Consider the following 20,330-nt stretch of genomic DNA (forward strand, 5'->3'; position numbering starts at 1 on the left):
TAAAAAAACAAGAGAATTCTCATAGAATATACTTATTGAACCTCAAATAACTTAAATAATCCAAAATTACTGAAGACATTAATCTGTGTCACTGTATATTTATATTTAAAGTTATCCTGAGTTAGTTTTGTGCCTTTTAACTTTGTTTTATGTGTTTTCAAAGTTAATTTCATAAAAAAAACAAGAGAATTCTCGTAAAATATACTTATTGAACCTCGAATTACTTAAATAATCCAAAATTACTGAAGACATTAATTTGTGTCAATGTTTATTTATATTTAAAGTTATCCTGAGTTAGTTTTGTGCCTTTTAACTTTGTTTTATGTGTTTTCAAAGTTAATTTCATAAAAAACAAGACAATTCCCATAAAAATATTAAACTTAACACAAAATTAATAAAGAATTTATTTATTTTTATTGTCTGTGAGATAAGAATTTAAATAAATTAAAATTTAAATTTTAAATGGTTGTGGAGTGAATGCGACGAATAAATATTTATAACAAGAAGGGTGAATTCTTGGGCGATACATTAGATTAGAGACGACTTCGGCACTTCTGGCCCTCAATACGATTACACGTTGGGGTTAATGGTTTTAACCAGACATAATAGCACTATATTAATGTGGTAACATATTACGTATTACATTCTGATATTAAACGCTCCAGACAACTAATAATACCGCAACATGATTACATTGTTGTAAAGGAGAAAATAAATTGCTCTATCAAAGCTTCTGCGTATGCTTCATTGACGAATAAATTGCTTTCGGAGTAGTTTTCCTCATTTAACTCGGGGGTTATAAACATTCATTAAATTTTTATGCTTTATGTTATATTTTTCAGGTGTGTCTACTTTGTTCCACCAAAGAGAAGGGTAAGTTAATTTCTAATAAGTTCTTATCTATAGTAGTGAGGTCTAAAATGTATTTTTTCAAAGATAATGTGTTTGTTGCAGTTTTTAATGCCGTTATTTAGTAGATTTTTATCTGAGCTTTTGTGGAAGCATTTTAGCGTCTATTAAATTTTTTATTTGTACCTTTTATGGCCGTTTTATCTTTGCAATTATCTTAAGAATTTGTTTCCACAAAAGTTGATCCGAAAAACACGATCTAAGGCCGGTAATTTAATTATTTGGTTTCCGGTTATGAAATTTCAATAGCCGCAGAAACACAGAAACTCGATTGTAGAAAAATTCCTTCGGATCTTAATTACATCGGTTGTCATGTTACTTTGCCGAAGTTGCGGATCGGAAACTTTTTGCCGCACGAGGTAAATCATAAGCAAGTTATTTTTCTTTTTTTTTTTCATAAAAGTTCGATATTTCGTAATTGCCAAAGTTCGGCTTACAATTCGGGCGTTCGAACTGCGAGTCCGGGGGTAGTTTTCCGGGACATGGTACTGGTAATTGCGAACGGGGCGACTAATCCAATTGCTACGTGTTTACCGCAGAATTTGCACGATTGCTGATTTAAGTATTTAATATTTCGATTTGTATGCACGTTTCATTGAAAAAAACTTCACCAAAATCGGGTTCAATACAATACACAATACAAATTATGAAAAATATAACAAAATATTTCAAGAACAGTTTTGTTAAAGCCAAAAATCAGGTTAGAAAAATGGTGGATACGCCAATTATTTTATTTAAGAGTATATATAGCTCTGATGAATTATTTTATTTAAGTCTATATTTTTCATAAAGCTTTCTCTGAAGTTTCTGAAATTTTAATTACAAGAATTGTCGTAAATTTCTTTGATAATACCATTTAATTAAATATATTTTTAGTATCTTAAAAAATGGTGAATGCGCTATAAAACCAAAGTATAAATAATATTAATAAAAGCTCTGATGAATTATTTTATTTAAGTGTATATTTTTCATAAAGCTTTCTCTGAAGTTCCTGAAATTTTAATTTCAAAAATTGCTGTAAATTTCTTTGATAATACCATTTAATTAAATATATATTTAGTATTTTAAAAAATGGTGAATGCGCCTTAAAACCAAAGTATAAATAATATTAATAAAAGCTCTGATGAATTATTTTATTTAAGTGTATATTTTTCATAAAGCTTTCTCTGAAGTTCCTGAAATTTTAGTTTCAAAAATTGCTGTAAATTTCTTTGATAATACCATTTAATTATATTTTTAGTATTTTAAAAAATGGTGAATGCGCCATAAAACCAAAGTATAAATAATATTAATAAAAGCTCTGATGAATTATTTTATTTAAGTGTATATTTTTCATAAAGCTTTCTCTGAAGTTCCTGAAATTTTAATTTCAAAAATTGCTGTAAATTTCTTTGATAATACCATTTAATTAAATATATATTTAGTATTTTAAAAAATGGTGAATGCGCCTTAAAACCAAAGTATAAATAATATTAATAAAAGCTCTGATGAATTATTTTATTTAAGTGTATATTTTTCATAAAGCTTTCTCCGAAGTTCCTGAAATTTTAATTTCAAAAATTGTTGTAAATTTCTTTGATAATACCATTTAATTAAATATATTTTTAGTATCTTAAAAAATGGTGAATGCGCCATAAAACCAAAGTATAAATAATATTAATAAAAGCTGTGATGAATTATTTTATTTAAGTGTATATTTTTCATAAAGCTTTCTCTGAAGTTCCTGAAATTTTAATTTCAAAAATTGCTGTAAATTTCTTTGATAATACCATTTAATTAAATATATTTTTAGTATCTTAAAAAATGGTGAATGCGCCATAAAACCAAAGTATAAATTATATTAATAAAAGCTCTGATGAATTATTTTATTTAAGTGTATATTTTTCATAAAGCTTTCTCTGAAGTTCCTGAAATTTTAATTTCAAAAATTGCTGTAAATTTCTTAAAAAAATGGTGAATGCGCATAAAACCAAAGTATAAATAATATTAATAAAAGCTCTGATGAATTATTTTATTTAAGTCTATATTTTTCATAAAGCTTTCTCTGAGGTTCCTGAAATTTTAATTTCAAAAATTGCTGTAAATTTCTTTGATAATACCATTTAATTAAATATATTTTTAGTAGTTTAAAAAATGGTGAATGCGCAATAAAACCAATGAATAAATAATATTAATAAAATCTCTGATGAATTATTTTATTTAAGTGTATATTTTTCATAAAGCTTTCTCTGAAGTTCCTGAAATTTTAATTTCAAAAGTTGCTGTAAACTTCTTTGATAATACCATTTTAATTAAACATATTTTTAGTATTTTTAAAAAATGGTGAATGCGTAATTAAACCAAAGTATACATAATATTAATAAAAGCTCTGATGAATTATTTTATTTAAGTGTATATTTTTCATAAAGCTTTCTGTGAAGTTCCTGAAATTTTAATTTCAAGAGTTGTTGTAAACTTCTTTGATAATCCCTTTTAATTAAACATATTTTTAGTATTTTAAAAAAAAATGGTGAATGCGCCTTAAAACAACAGTAAAAATAATATTAATAAAAGCTCTGATGAATTATTTTATTTAAGTGTATATTTTTCATAAAGCTTTCCCTGAAGTTCCTGAAATTTTAGTTTCAAAAACTGCTGTAAATTTCTTTGATAATACCATTTAATTAAATATATTTTTAGTATTTAAGAAAAAAATGATGAATGCGCCATAAAACCAAAGTATAAATAATATTAATAAAAGCTCTGATGAATTATTTAATTTAAGTGTATATTTTTCATAAAGCTTTCTCTGAAGTTCCTGAAATTTTAATTTCAAAAATTGCTGTAAATTTCTTTGATAATACCATTTAATTAAATATATTTTTAGTATTTTAAAAAATGGTGAATGCGCCATAAAACCAAAGTATAAATAATATTAATAAAAGCTCTGATGAATTATTTTATTTAAGTGTATATTTTTCATAAAGCTTTCTCTGAAGTTCCTGAAATTTTAATTTCAAAAATTGTTGTAAATTTCTTTGATAATACCATTTTAATTAAATATATTTCTAATATTTAAAAAAAGAAATGGTGGAACAAGTCCAATAATGAATAAAATCTAAATAATATTTTCCTAAAGCTTTTCTTGAAGCTCCTGCAATTTAAATTTCAAGAATTATTTTAAATTTATTTGTTGAATATTGTTTCAATTAAATATAATTATGAGTGGTGAAAATTGGTTCACGCATTCATGCTTAATCAAAGTGTACCATTTGCATATATAACTAATTATATGGTTAATTATTAACGAGTATTTACACATAACTACAAAGCACCGACGTAATTGCGCTTTAGGCTACTAACTAACATAATCTTCGTAATCGATTCATAATGGTTTAGTTGCTCCTTTGAAATTATGGCCTGTTTATAACCATCAATACCTTAGAACTGGACATTTAACACATCAAATGTGTTTATCATTAATTAGATCATTCACAGTTCCACACAGAATTTACAATAACCGTTTAAACACTAAATTATTAAATAAAACAATAGATTTTATTTTATTTTTTAGACTACCCCTCGATACACTTTACAAGATGAAGTTGTGGCAGTCGTAGGAACATAGAAAACGCCTGTTTTCATAAGCTTATTTAAATTCGAGCCACGTAATAAGTAAATCCGCTGTTCTTCATGCTTTAAAACCAGTTTTAAAGGGAAAAAGAACAAATTGAACCTTAAAAATACAAAAATAAGACGTGAATTTTTATCAGATCTTAACTGTTTCTTTTGTTTTTTGTTTAATAAAATGCTACCGAGGAGGATAAAAAATAAATTATTAGAAGATCAATTGCTCATTATTTAAGGGAACAGTTCCATTTACAGAAATTGAATAATTTATATTGGATTACTTAACGTGAAGTTGTCCTGGAATTGAATTATCAAATTATGCAGACAATCCCCGTTTAGAAATATCGACTTCATCGATTCCCAGTTAAATTTAAATTGAACTATTTATTAGGGCACCTCAAAATTAAGAAGCCGTGCTTCCAACAAGACGTACAGTCGTAAATATATTTTAAACACATCCCCCGTTGTGGCGTTGTAGCGCAGTAAAAGTGGAACTGGAAAAGAATCATAAATTATATAAATACGTGTCTCACGTATGCATCTTAAAATTCCCCGGGGGAAATTTCAATCTCGGCGTGATTTAAATTGTCATTCATGTTTAAATATATAGTCGGAAGTGGCATTAGAAAGAGTAACGGAATTAAGGATCACGTCTAACATAAATTCCTGCGGCATTGTGCTCCGTGGGCCGCGGAACTTACGACCTGTGACTGCTATATTTGAACACTCCGGTGTGCCCCGCGTCGACTCTCATTCTAATTAATTGAAGTGACTGAGGCCGGTTTTACCGTCGATAAATCGTGATCATAAAACTTGGAAATCTGCCTCTCTGATATTCCATCTCGGATTGTTTCAATTACGCGTTGATGGAAAGTTAATTTTGTTGGGGCCAACTTTAATTTCCTATATTTAAACTTGCTTAAAGTTGAATTGCAATGTTGAGATTTTTAGTTGCTTAACTTTTACATATTATCGGAAAGTATTCGCGGAGAAATTTCAAATGAACAAGTTGCATTGCTCGAGTTTTTTTGACGTAAACTTAAATAAGAAACTAAATTGGAGAATGTAAATTGGGAAAAGTTAAATAAGTTTGAATTTCATGTACATTCTCCATGTCCATTGATTACCTCATTAAAATTTAAACAGAATGCAGACTCCAACTTTAATTATTTGCAATTTTGATCAACTTAGCTCTGCCATATTTCAATTATTTTTAAACGCCTATTTCTGTTCGGGCAACGAATAAATCGTAAAAAGATCCAATTGCAATTAACTTAATCATTAATTAATTAATTAGGCTTCTTTGGCTGGCGACATGAAATGTTTCTTAGATAGTTGAATTACCATGGTTCGAGTTTGATCTTGTGTTTCTGTAATTGAATTTCCTGTGATCATTCCCTATTTCAGTTGCCGTCTTAATTGGTATCGAGTGTATCAATTAGCATTATCTATCTGACACACAATCTCTACATTCCACAAATCGTCTACACTAATGAAAATAATTAATTTGCCAGAAGAATTACACACACATTAAATAGTCAAAATTATAACTAAAATATATGATTTTTGTGCAAAATATATGTATAAAAAATATAGAGGTTTGTGCAATTATCCGTTGGATCTGTCCCGGAAGAATCCAACAAACCAACCGGTCGAACGGAATTCAAGTTCAACGAACCAAAATAAGTCATTGCCATTGTGTGGACGAAAATTTGAGAACAGGGGGAATTCCTCCGGATTATATAGAGAGCAAACTTAAAAATACTTTTACGAATAAGAATAAAATTAGTTAATACCAGTAATTATTTATCATATAAAAAATATACTGAAGTGAAAAATAAAATAATAGTAAATGTCTTATAAAAACAACTAAAAATCATGTTAGCTAATATATACAACCCACTTTACACCTTACATTGTACAAATCACATACTTTTAACATATGGTTATGCTGCCATCTCTCTTATAATAGCTGAAAAATTAAATAATACAGGATTCTACATTGCTTTGTTTCGCTTTACTTGTTATTTTCTAAAATAGAAGCCACAAATGTTAAAATAGTACAAAAATATATTCGAATTTAATAAATTTATTGATTAATATCGCATTAAACAAAAATCAATTTAGATATAATTTATGTGAGAATTTATATTCTGTTCTGAAATCCAAACCAAAATAACTGTAAATGTCTTATAAAACATTTAAAAATGTGTCAATAAATATAGGCAACCAACATTGCACCTATTACTGCACGAATCACATACTTTTCACATAGGTTTGTACTGCCATCTGTATGACAATAGCTGCACAATCAAATGATACATAATTCTGTATTTATTTGTTAACAATCTTATGTTATTTTCTCAAGCAAAACACAAAAATATAATAAAATATGGGTTTAATGATTAAAAAATCCACTGAAAATTGTTTTGTCAATGACAATTAAACTACTAAATTATGCATAAGATTTTATAGATACTTGAAGTGATTTACATCATTTTTTAATTATCTATTGAAAGTTCAACGAACCAAAATGGGGGGAATTGTACCGGGGTAAACAGAGAACAAAATTAAAATTTCATTTTACAACAAATCGTCCGGGATCCAACACGCCCAACAAATAAATACTCATTTCATTTTTAAACGAAGAACAAAGATTAAGAGAGCTTATTTAATATATTGCTTTGCTTAAAGTGTACTTACCTTACATACAGTGATGGATGGAAGGCCGTCGGATTATCCTGCTGAGAAAACTTGGGCAACGAACCTTGTAAAAGTGCCAGACGTACGGCGAGCAAAATTCCAAACTGTAACAGCAAAGAAAATCTCCATTAGACTCCATCCTCACGAATCTGAAATTATAATGCGTCACATCGATCTTAATCACCCGTGAAACAACCCGGAACACCGACCCGATTTAATATTATGTGTTTGTTTGTGTATTAATTTAATTGTTTACCATACAAATTGGGGGCGGCTTTGCATTTGTACTAAATGTGTACGGTCGTCCTGTTCGAGGGCAAAAAATAGGGTTAATTGTTGCCCCCGGGTAATAAGGTGGAAAAGTTAATTTCTCTCATTCGTTCGTAAAATAGTGCCCCGGCTATAAAACTAAAACATGTATGCGCACATAATTAATTTGTTATTCACAAGGCCAAGACGGTTTTAATGTTGCCTCTCGTAAACATTGTAATTAAAAATGTTGTTCCACCTCCTTTTATTTCGTTTACGAAATATAAAATGAAGCGTATCGATCGCTCATTAAAATAGGTTTTATTGTTTAAACTGGCGATTTATTTTAAAATCCAAACAAATTATTACAAATTAAATAAAGCGGTGAAACATGAAATCGCCTCCGGATACGGTTAAATCCGGAGTAAAATAGTCGATTCATTCACTTAACCAGGTTCATTAAGTGGGATCGTAAAGAAAACACTTTTATTGCTCCACGTCGAATTCAAACTACCATTATCAAAATGTAATTATACAAAAGCATTCTTGTGCAAACTTAAGCAAAATTTCAATGTAGTGGTCCGGAATAATAATCAGGAAATCGACGAATCCACGAATCCACGAATCGATTGTTGCAACTTTAAAACTGCTCCACACTACTCAAAACCAGCCACTAATAAATTCGACCAATTTTCAATGGGGGAGAAAAAGTCTTGTATAGTCGAATAGTTAATTAACGATAGAGAATTATTATTGCCGGAGGCCGTTAAAAGCCATTGTACTGAACACCGCGTTCTTGCTGTATTTCAATTTTGACTGGTCGCCCCATTATCCCATTGAAAATCACTATTAATAATTACTTGACCCGGCGATTAACACTAAATTAGAAATATTGATTTATGTGTAATAATTGCACTTACCGTTGTCAAAATCTTCGCTGCCCTATTTGCGAATTGCAGTGTTTCGGCATTCCATTTAACTTCCACCATTGTCCTGGAAACAAACACCGATTCAATTTGGGGATGGTCGAACACGCCCGCCAAAAATATTTTATTCAATAAAAAAATATTGAGTAGAATAAGGGAAACGGTTAATCACACAAAAGTGTGTGTATAAATTACGGGTGTGTGATAAATGTGTAATTATTTCACTGTTTTCAAATGGCATTTTATTCGGCCAAAACATTGTTCGCCAAATTGGAATGTCCGCATAAATCATTTGATAAAATCATTTCTACTGAAACGGCTTATTTTCTTTATATCGCACTAAATCATTGCGTCAATTCAAAATTATTGGTACGGTGATTAAAAAATCCACTGGAAATTGTTTTGTCATCGGGAATTAAACTAGTAAATTATGTAGAAGATTTTTCTAGTTGTTTCGGCTGATTTACGACATTTTAATTATGTACCGATTGTGTTATAATTTAATAATTATATCGTAATTAATTATTCACATCAGTTGAATGTATATTTGGGCCGTAAATCAATCGACTTGCCCAATTTTAATGAAGTATGCTTTAGAATATTATTATATTGATACATTATATAGGTTTTCAAAAAACACTATGCCCTAGTGTGGCTACTGTCGGAAAGATGGCAGTACAAACAGGAGTCGAAAATATGCAACCCACATAGCTCCATAATGGATAATAATAAGTAAAAAAGTCAACTCAGATGTAATTTATATCAGAATTGATAATAGTTAACAATAAAAATATAAAAAAGTTTATTTAAATATAATTTAAGTAAGAATTGATAATTCTATACTGAAGTGTAAAACAAAATAATTGTAAATATCTTAAAAAATTAAAAATTGTGTTAATAAATATAGACAACCAACTTTTCACCTTTTATTGCCTGAATCACATACTTTTCTCATACGTTTGCACTGCCATCTGTTCGACAATAACAAATTATACAGCATTCTATATTGATTTGTTTAGAATATTATGTTTTAAATAATATTTTATAAAAGTTACAAATGATAAACAAAACATAAAAATAAAATAAATGTCGATATTATTGTATTGATATCTTTTATAGACTTAAAAAATCCATTAAACAATAAATAGAAAAATCAACTCAGATGTAATTTATATCAGAATTGATAATTGTGCATTGAAGTGAAAAACAAATTAATTTTAAATATCTAATAAATCAATTAAAAATTGTGATAACAAATATAGGCAACCAACTTTGCACCTTCCATTACACAAATCACATAATTTTAACATATGTTGGTACCACCATCTCTTTTATAATAGCTGCTCAATTAAATAACACAATAACACTCAATATTTTACTTTACTTGTTATATTATAAAATAGATGTTGTTAAATGTTAAAATAGTACAAAAATACATTCGAATTTGATAAACTAATTAATGCTTTGACATTTTATAAGTACGTCAATTGTGGGAAATATGGCAACGTCAATGTATGCCAAATGTATGCAACCCACATCACATATATTAAATACGAAAATTACAAACAGGTGAAATAATATACCACAAAATATTATTTCATATTTATGTGTGTAAACATTGTCAAATAATAAACAGTTTGGGGGCATTAATAATATTTGTGTACATGTTCCTTTTTCACGGAGCCCCTTTCGCATACCTTTCGACCTACGTGTATTCAACGTACAATAGTTTTGGGTTTAAAACGGGAAAATTTAATTTGCATATCTGAGCATTGAACAGAAAGTTGTGTCGGGGACCCTCCACAACAAAATCCAAATGATTCCCACACATTTCACGTAGTAAATAAAATGTAAATTATGTTTTCACCTCTCTAACGACCGGATATATTCCTCAATTACACAATGGACAAAAATTAATAATAAATGTGCGGTGTAGTGGGGTATAAAAAGTGTGGGCATAACACGAAAGTTGTAGCATAATAAAGTCGGTTATTACGGCAGCCATAAAGAAGCCATAAGGCCAGTTTAATAGTTGAAGCCGCATGCACGTTGCACAGTGTACGGCATACATGTAGTACATGTACGTACCTTTTTATGCTGGGCCAATGTAAGTAGAAGTCATAAGCCAAATTAAGTAGAAACACCGTGACTCCGGTCTCTTTCGCCAGCATGCTGAGGCCGCCGAGCGCGGCGCTAATCCAGATGTGACACTTGCCGTCCGGATGCCTGGAACAATGTGGCGATATTAGGCGTCGTTAAAATTGCATCATATTACCCATTAGTGCATTATATTGTCTACGAGATTACGCTCTCTGACCCGCAATAACAATAGGCCGCTGATGAATTAGTCAACACGGTCGGGATGGATTACTTACTCACTTCTAGCACTGTACATTTGCCTTGCTCAATCTTTCAGACGGATTATTATTTATGAATGGATCTTTTAACTCGACTCTTGCCCACAAATTTCGAATTTAAGCAGCTTTACCTTTCGGTAAATGTCTCATCTCGTCTTCTCAGGCGAAGTGGAGGTACATATTTGTTAAAAGATTACCTCATTTTATGACCAAATTGGTTTATAATTTTAGAGAATTAATACTCTTTTATAACTTAATCAAATAAAATTTAAAAGAAGCTCCGCAGTTTAATTACTTATTTTAATTAGAAAATTCCTTCCTGCTGTTTTGTATTTATATATTTAGAACAAGATTAATTAAAAATCATGAAAGTTTAAAGTAGTGTTTTATGCAACAAAACTTTTTAGTAATCTTGAATGTAATTTGTAAACTGTTTCTGTAATTTGAAAACAAATGTAGATGTTATCGTGCTACACTCCCTTACTTTCATGGATAAGAATATAATTAGTTAAAAGTAAATTAATTAATATATAAGTTTAGATATAATTTATGTAAGAACTGATAATTGTACACTGAAGTGAACAACAAAATAATTTTAAATATCTTATAAAGCAATTATAAACAGTACAGGCAACCACCATTACACCTTCTGTTGTACAAATCACATACTTTTAACATACGTTTGTACTGCCATCTCTCCAATAATAGATGAACAATCAAATAATACGGAGTTCTATGTTGATTTGTTTTACTTTACTTGTTATTTTCTGAAATAGATGTCACAAATGTTAAAGTAGTACAAAAAATATATTCGAATTTAACAAATTATTTGAATAAAAGGCACTTCTATAGATAATAATATAATTTCTGAACAATAATCAAATATATAAAAAATATATATGTCAATTCAGTTAAAATTTTTATAAGAATTGATAATTCTGTACTGAATATTATTGTAAATATCTTATAAAACAATTAAACAATAAATAATGTGTCAATTCAGTTATAATTTCTGTAAGAATTGATAATTCTATACTGAATATTATTGTAAATATCTTATAAAACAATTAAACAATAAATAATGTGTCAATTCAGTTATAATTTCTGTAAGAATTGATAATTCTATACTGAATATTATAATTAAACAGTATGTTAACGAAAATAGGCAACCAACATTGCACCATTCATTGCACCAGTCACATACTATTAACATATGTTTGCATTACCATCTCTTTGGCAATAGCTGCACAAATAAATAATACAGGGTTCTATATTGATGTGTTTCATTTTAGACATTATTTTCTATAAATAAAATCAAATTTAACAAATTAATTGAGTAACAGTGCGTGTAAATTATTGCATATTGATTTTAATTTGTTTAATCAGAATAATAGAGTTCAATTAACGTAATCATAACAAATACCAATTAATTAATGGATATGTAAATTAAAATAAGTTAGTGTAAATAAAAAGTGGGCATCTGATTGTGAGTTCCCCATTAAATAAAAGCCATTTGTTTCCCGCTTACGAAGTAAGATGCGAGTGGCAACTTAAATATAGTAGTTTAATTGCAACAGCGCGAACTTTTCAAGAAGTTGCATAGTTCAGAATGCTAATGGAATACGGAAGGCTTTGTACGGCCCAAACGTAACCTCATGCCAAGAAACATATCCTGTGTAATAATGCATCGGATGAAGGACAGGTATTATGTACATAATCTCCAAGTTTCCACTTTGCTGAAGCGTAAATATCTACTTCGCTTTATCAGAAAGTGGAATTTACAACGAACCGGCAAAAGTAATAACTTACCATTTAGATGGGAAACTCATTGAAGAGTTAAGTGGGTTAATAATCTAGACTGGCTGCACCTTATCTGTCTGTCTGATCTAAACTAAACTAAAGATTTGTTTCAATTTACCAATAACATTTATTCATTTATGTTTAAATCAAGTGAGAGAAAATTATTTAATAAAAGTGCTGATATTGCTAAACACAGCCCCATAAAGTGTCGATAAAACGCCACAAAACCACGTATAAAAGAATATTTTATGTAGCCGGTGCATTTTACTCTGTGTTTGTTTCTTTCACATGTAAAAGTAGCGATATTTCAATTTCAAATATCACGTCATTGACAGTTAGATTATTATCCCTCCGTTCGACGCTCAAAAGTGGGGAACAATTGTATCAGGACCACATTCGTTCTCTACTGCGAAGTAGTTTCAATATTTTATTCATGACCTTTGACCCAACACAATAAAAAATATTGGGACGTGCTTTTTGACCACTCCGCCACCGGTGACACCTTAAGTGTTCTGTTGATGTGGATGCAATAAAATATGTCACGTCCAAATCCTTCTCAAACGTAGATTTGTCGAAAACATTAAACATGGAATAGACCATAAAGCATTTGTTTTGCAAGAAAACTATTAGGGCATTTCATGGCGTAAAATTAGTCTCACTGGTGACATTTTCAGCGGCAGCAATTTAAAACGACATTCATATGTAATGAGCGCCGCATTTTCCTAGTGCAAATTGCCCTTTTTAATGTTAACCAAAGTAATACCGTTGCGTCGCTCGCCACTGTTTGCCTACAGCGTAAATGTTTAGCACGGAACCACCCCCCGTAAAGTTCACCACCGCCAGCGCCAGCGCCAACGCCAACGCCAGCATTGAAACAGCTTTTTAATGGAAATATTTATTTAATTGTGATTGGCACAACAATAATCCCGAACCTGACGTAATACACACCGGTTTAATCAAACATAAAGCTGAGCTGAGTGGTTGGCCTTTGTCTCCCCCGCAGGAAGAAAGGGAGGCGAGCGAAAACGATAACGCACACGATAACCCCGAGTCGAATTAATATTTATACTTAACTTGGCACTAAATTCCGCGAATTTATCTCCGCTCATTTTCAAGATGAACTTAATGTCTTCGCGACACACCAGATAATAAAGGACAATAAAGCCTTTGTTGTATCTAACAAATTCCCGTTAGCCATAATCAGCGGAATGACATTTTGCATTTACGGAGCGTTCGACTGTCAAAAGGAATGATGCAAGACATAAAAAAGATTATTACGTTTTTATGTGATTCCTTTTTACAGCGACTTTAGGAGGGAGTTTGTACACAAATAAAAATCCCCGGGACTTTTTCATTATGGCACTTTTTTAATGTTTTATTCAATGGGAAGTGATCTGGATTTGTAATGTTGATGAAATACATATTTAAACGTGACCTTGCTCGTCAGTTTTCTTCCTCTTGAATAATATATTTGTTAATATTCAATTCGTTTTAATTTAATGTTGCTATTTAGGATTTACCATAAATATTGATGTATTATGTTTTAAATTTGACTCTTAATATTTTAAGATTCTAATATTCGTGAAAATACAATAAATCAAACAAAAAATAAGGTTTAAAAAAGTATAGTAGGAAGAAATCAATATAGAAACCTGTATTTGCTATATTTGGCTATTGATTAAAAGATGGCACTGTGTACATACATTTTTATGTGTTTTAATCGATTTTATTTTGTTTCATAAGTACCCCGTTTTCTAGAAGAAAAATATTTCTTTCTTCCCACAGAAAATGAGTTCAATAAAGTAATATATAATCTATGAATATTATTATTATTATTAAACTTCTAAAAAAATAGAATAATTATGAATTCTTCCCTTTTAAAATCAGCTAATTTTAATGACATGACATTAAAGTTCTTGATAAATCAGCTAATATTTCTTAATAATTACCATTAACCTTGTTGATATTCCTTAAAAATTAGAAAAGATATAAAATCGTCCTTTTGAAAATCAGCCAATTATAATTAATTAATTTGTCCATAAATTTCCTGAAGAATCAGCTAATATTTTTAATAATTTTTATAAATCTTGAAATTAATCAATAATGTTTAAAAATAGAAAAATCATAAAATTTCTCCTTTTAAAATTAGCTAATTCAATGATTTTTCCTCAAAATTTATCAAAAGTCAGCTAATATTTTATAATATTTATCATACATTTTGAAATTCCTTAAAAACTTCTAAAAAATAGAAAAAATAATGAATTCTTTCCTTTTATAATCAGTTAATTATAATGATTTATTATTAAAATTAGCTAATTCAATGATTTTTTCTCAAAATTTATCAGAAGTCAACTAATATTTTATATTATTTATCATACATTTTGAAATTCCTTAAAAACTTCTAAAAAATAGAAAAAAAAATTAATTCTTTCCTTTTATAATCAGCTAATTATAATGATTTATTGTTAAAACTCCTGATAAATCAGCTAATATTTGGTAATAACTATCATAAAATCTTGACATTTCTTAAACATTTCTAAAAATAGACAAAATAATAAAATCTGCCCATTTAAAATTGGCTAATTTTAATGTTGTCCTCAAAATTAATCAAAAATTAGCTAATATCTCTTAATAATTATCACAAATTTTGAAATCCTATAAAAATTTCTAAAAAATTAAAATAATTATGAAAAATCAGCTCATTTTAATGATTTATTCTTAATAAACAGTTAATATTTCTTAATAATTACCATAAACCTTATTATGTTTCTAAAAATAGAAAAAAATATAAAATTATACCTTTTAAAATAATTAATCAGCTAATTTTAATGATTTGTTCCCAAAATTAATTAAAAATTTCTAATATTTCTTAATAATTATCATAAATTTTGAAATTCCTTAAAACTAACCATAAAATATTCCTTTTCAAAATCATCTAATTATAATAATTTATTATTAAAGTTTCTGATAAATCAGTTAATATTTCTCAATAATTATTCTAAATCTCCAAATTCCTGAAACATCTCTTAAAATAAGAAAAATAATAATTTTCATTATTAAAAATTTGTGGTTTTAATATTTTTTAATGTCCATAGATTTACTTTCATCATAAAAAATTGATTTATTAATAATGCAAAAGAGGGGTAGGTTTATAAAATTGATGAAATATTGAGAAAAAAGGTGAATAATAAATTGATTTTTACTTTCACTTAACCGAAATGTTCATATTTATTTATTCGAGTTTATCCGAGCCGATTTCCCAGGTGTTCCAGACAAAATATCTTTGCTCGCAAAATATAAATAATGTGAGCCGTGGGATTGGAATGTTTCGCATCGTTGTTCTGAATATTTCATTATGTTTCGATTGCAATACGTACGCAGTAGACGTAACGTAAATTGCCGCATTTGTGTTGTGTGGAATTTTTTCACTCATGTGGGAAATCTCTCCTGCTAAACGATAACTTTCCTGCAATCACGATTTGATTTAAACATTCACTCCAAACATTTTAATAATAAACGCCGGTTATTGGGCTGCGCAATCGCCAAACGAAATGTCATATTTAATATTTGCCGAACTACTTGAAACACCGTTTCAGCACTTTAATGAAATCCGTTTGTGCGGCCGAAACATTCGGGGGAATTTTTGTTTAACTTTTTTTTTTTCAGCCGAACGGAGCAACGACTGAAAGTAAACACTTGTCCAGATTTCGTGCGTCGGACCGCAGAAAACGGGAAGTTGTGCGGTCGCAACCGTCGACAAGTAATCCATCAATATCACGAAAAAAAAAACCGGAACGTTAAAGAACCCCCACACCATTCTTCACGTGCCTCTCTATCATCCCTCAATCCTGACTTATCGCCGTTTTATATGTGCACACAAACTTCGCCGTGTATTACGTTTTTACGCCTTTGTTTCAGTCGGTGCCATCAACAAAATAGAAAAAACTAATGACGAACCAGCTAATTGATTTCGTGTCGCTGGGCCTTGTTAATTAATATTTTTGCTTCCACTTTGTTGTGCTACATTAAATTAAATCAGTGATCGCTGCAGCCAGTCCTAAGTTCGTTATTGAACAATGCCGGAATTAGTCCGGTTCAGATCGTGGATAAATGCGTTTCCGGTCCACTCCATGACCACGGCAAATTCGAAGTATCCGTTACAGTACGTGCCTTTAATATCAAACACTCAATTCGACAGCCACAAATATTGAAAAATCCCCCAACCCTTAATTAAACATGTATCCCATCCAATTATCAATAAATTTAATGGCGACGTCAGATGAGTTCAGCTTCGGTTGGGGCATTGCGCCTATACACGTTTGCGGCGCGAAAGTTTCATCTTCGGATGACGGTTTAGCTTTGCGGTTAAAGCTCTTATAACGGTCTTTGTACTAACTCGCACTGTTCATTATAATTGAGGTCAAGAAACTTGCCTACTAAATCTGGAATACTCGACTCTACGGAGTTTACGAAATAATAAGAGTAATTACTGATGTAGGTCGTGATATTTAATGTTTGTTTGTGTTTTTGTTCCTCCACACTAATGCTTATGTGTGATGTTTCGTTTCTATCTGATTAAGTTCTTAATTAATTTCATCAGCTGAATTAAACTTGAACCATTTTTAATTAACAAAATATTCTGCTTTAAAGCTGATCTCAGATGTTTTTAATGGGGTGAGTCAAAAAGTCAAAAAATATCTAAAATTACAATTTAATTAGAAGGTTCTACAAGGTGTTTTTAAAACAGGTTATCAAAAATCTGTCCTGAAGAAAATACAGCTTCTTAAATTTTCAAAATTAAAAAATATATTTAAAATAAAAAAGATATATAGAATATTCAATGTAAAATTAAAAAATATAAAAAATATTCGTATTAAAATATAAAAAAATTATAAACTATTCACTTTAAAATAAAAAATCTTATAAAATATTCACTTTGAAATAAAAATATGTATAAAATACTCAATTTAAAATTAAAAATATTATAAAATATCCAATTTAAAGTAGAAAATATTATAAAATATTCAATTTATAATAAAAATATTCTAAAATATTCACTTTAAAATTAAAAGATATATAAAATATTCAATTTAAAATTAAATAAATTATAAACTATTCAATTTAAAATAAAAAATATAAAATATTCTCTTTGAAATAAAAATATATATAAAACAATCAATTTAAAATTAAAAATATTATAAAGTATTCAATTTAAAGTAAAAAATGATAAAATATCCGATTTAAAATAAAATATATTACGAAAGATTAAATTTAAAATAAAAAATATTATAAAATATTCAACTTACAATAAAAATATTATAAAATATTCACTTTAAAATTAAAAAAATATATAAATTATTCGATTTAAAATTAAAAAAAATTATAAACTATTCAATTTCCAATAAAAAATCTTATAAAATGTTCACTTTGAAATAAAAATACATATAAAATACTCAATTTAAAATTAAAAATATTATAAAATATTCAATTTAAAGTAAAAAATGATAAAATAACTAATTTAAAGTAAAATATATTACAAAATATTCAATCTAAAATAAAAAATATTATAAAATATTCAATTTACAATAAAAATATTATAAAATGTACACATTAAAATTAAAAAATATATAAATTATTCGATTTAAAATAAAAAAAATTATAAACTATTCAGTTTACACTAAAAAATCTTATAAAATATTCACTTTGAAATAAAAATATATATAAAATACTCGATTTAAAATTAAAAATATTACAAAATATTCAATTTAAAGAAAAAAATGATAAAACATCCAATTTAAAGTAAAAAATATTATAAAATATTCAATTTAAAATAAAAAATAAAAAATATTATAAAATATACACATTAAAATTAAAAAATATATAAATTATTCGATTTAAAATAAAAAAAAACTATAAACTATTCAGTTTACACTAAAAAATCTTATGAAATATTCACTTTGAAATAAAAATATATATAAAATACTCAATTTAAAATTAAAAATATCACAAAATATTCAATTTAAAGTAAGAAAATGATAAAATATCCAATTTAAAATAAAATATATCACAAAATATTCAATTTAAAATAAAAAATATTGTAAAATATTCAATTTACAATAAAAATATTATAAAATATTCACTTTAAAATTAAAAAAATATATAAATTATTCGATTTAAAATTAAAAAAAAAATTATAAACTATTCAATTTACAATAAAAAGTATTATAAAATATTCTCTTTGAAATAAAAATATATATAAAATACTCAATTTAAAATTAAAAATATTACAAAATATTCAATTTAAAGTAAAAAATGATAAAATATCCAATTTAAAGTAAAAAATATTATATTATAAAATATTCAATTTACAATAAAAATATAATAAAATATTCAATTTAAAATTAAAAAATATATAAAATATTCGATTTAAAATAAAAAAAATATGAACTATTCAATTTAAAGTAAAAAAGTGACAAAATATTTAATTTAAAATAAAAAATATTATAAATATTCACTTTAAAATTAAAAAATATATAAAATATTCGATTTAAAATTAAAGAAAATTATAAACTATTCAATTTACAATTTTATATTATAAAATATTCACTTAAAATATAAAAATATATAAAATGTACATTATAAAATTGAAAAAAAGTAAAATAATTAATTTAAAATAAACAAAAAATAGTAAATAATATTAATTTAAACTTAAAAAAATGTATAATATTTAATTCAAAATGTAATTTGATTTTGTATGGTATGATATTTATATAGGATAAAATATATCAACCAGACAATTGGATCAAAGGTATGGAAAATATGAGAAAAAAAAAATCAATTTTTGATATTGAAATTATCTGCAGGAGAAAGAAACAAGTTTTATTTAGATTTTCTTCATTATTGGACGTATTCTACCTCTTCCCAAATTGTCATTGAGTCCTGAACGATCTCATCAGTTACCTAAAACTCTCGAAGTGGTCATTCCAAAGGACAAAAGGTATATCTGCATCCTAAAGCAGTTAAAATATCATTGGCAACCAAAATGACTGACGATTCGCATATTTATTATATTGAATAAAATTTTACAAATATTAAAACTGGCGGTTGTAAAATGTTTATAAAGCAATAAAAAAATATGTGCATAGATGGTAAATGTATTCAAACATAAAATTCGTTGAGTAATACTTGAAATGGACATAATAAATTTAACAATTTTTTTAGTGGAACATTATCTCATCGCAGCCGCTGAATCAGCATTGGAAACTGGCCACGCGGGCATGTGCAAAAAGATTTATAACCTGGAATTCATTTTGCAAAAATGCCCCTGTAAAAGTCCGCCGGGCCAAATTTAAAAAAATATATTATCGGCTTGTTTCACTATTTACTACTACGTACGTCACTCAGACAACTGTACACACTAAGTAGAAATTATCGTATGTACCAAACGTAAATAATTGTAATTAAATACGTTCGTAGCTTATTTGAGCTAATTTCGGTGTTTACCTTCTTAAATTTCGGAGCCAATTGAAACATGCGCACCGCACTCAAAACTTAATTATTTAACATAACACGTGAGAAAAACGGAATATGAGTAAAACAAATATTTTCCAATACTTAGCACAAAAGAGAAAACAATTATTTGACTAGTTACCAATGAATGTTTATGTAAAACAATCGAGCCGAATGTTTATTATGAAATTCGAATTTCCACCAGTTCGAAATTGAAATGTTTATGTTAAAATCGAGGCCGATCCTCACAATTTTAATAACCCGCATT

At 27.6% G+C, this 20,330-nt stretch overlaps 2 protein-coding genes across 2 annotated transcripts in view; one reads left to right on the plus strand and one right to left on the minus strand.

Moving 5' to 3' along the window:
* LOC109607121 (trypsin beta-like) overlaps positions 1-20,330 on the plus strand; it is a 256,249-nt gene that overhangs the window by 62,060 nt on the left and 173,859 nt on the right. Inside the window, exon 3 of the mRNA XM_049965519.1 lies at positions 843-873. The gene's annotated coding sequence lies outside the window, so the exon portion shown is untranslated. The remainder of the gene's footprint in view (positions 1-842; positions 874-20,330) is intronic.
* LOC109605542 (protein O-mannosyl-transferase TMTC1-like) overlaps positions 1-20,330 on the minus strand; it is a 123,126-nt gene that overhangs the window by 17,836 nt on the left and 84,960 nt on the right. Inside the window, exons 5-7 of the mRNA XM_049965516.1 lie at positions 10,485-10,622; positions 8,391-8,463; positions 7,222-7,325 (exon numbers count right to left, since the gene is read on the minus strand). Coding sequence (XP_049821473.1) covers positions 7,222-7,325; positions 8,391-8,463; positions 10,485-10,622 — 315 coding nt within the window. The remainder of the gene's footprint in view (positions 1-7,221; positions 7,326-8,390; positions 8,464-10,484; positions 10,623-20,330) is intronic.

Source organism: Aethina tumida, chromosome 3, assembly GCF_024364675.1.
Source record: "Aethina tumida isolate Nest 87 chromosome 3, icAetTumi1.1, whole genome shotgun sequence".
Taxonomy (NCBI): domain Eukaryota; kingdom Metazoa; phylum Arthropoda; class Insecta; order Coleoptera; family Nitidulidae; genus Aethina; species Aethina tumida.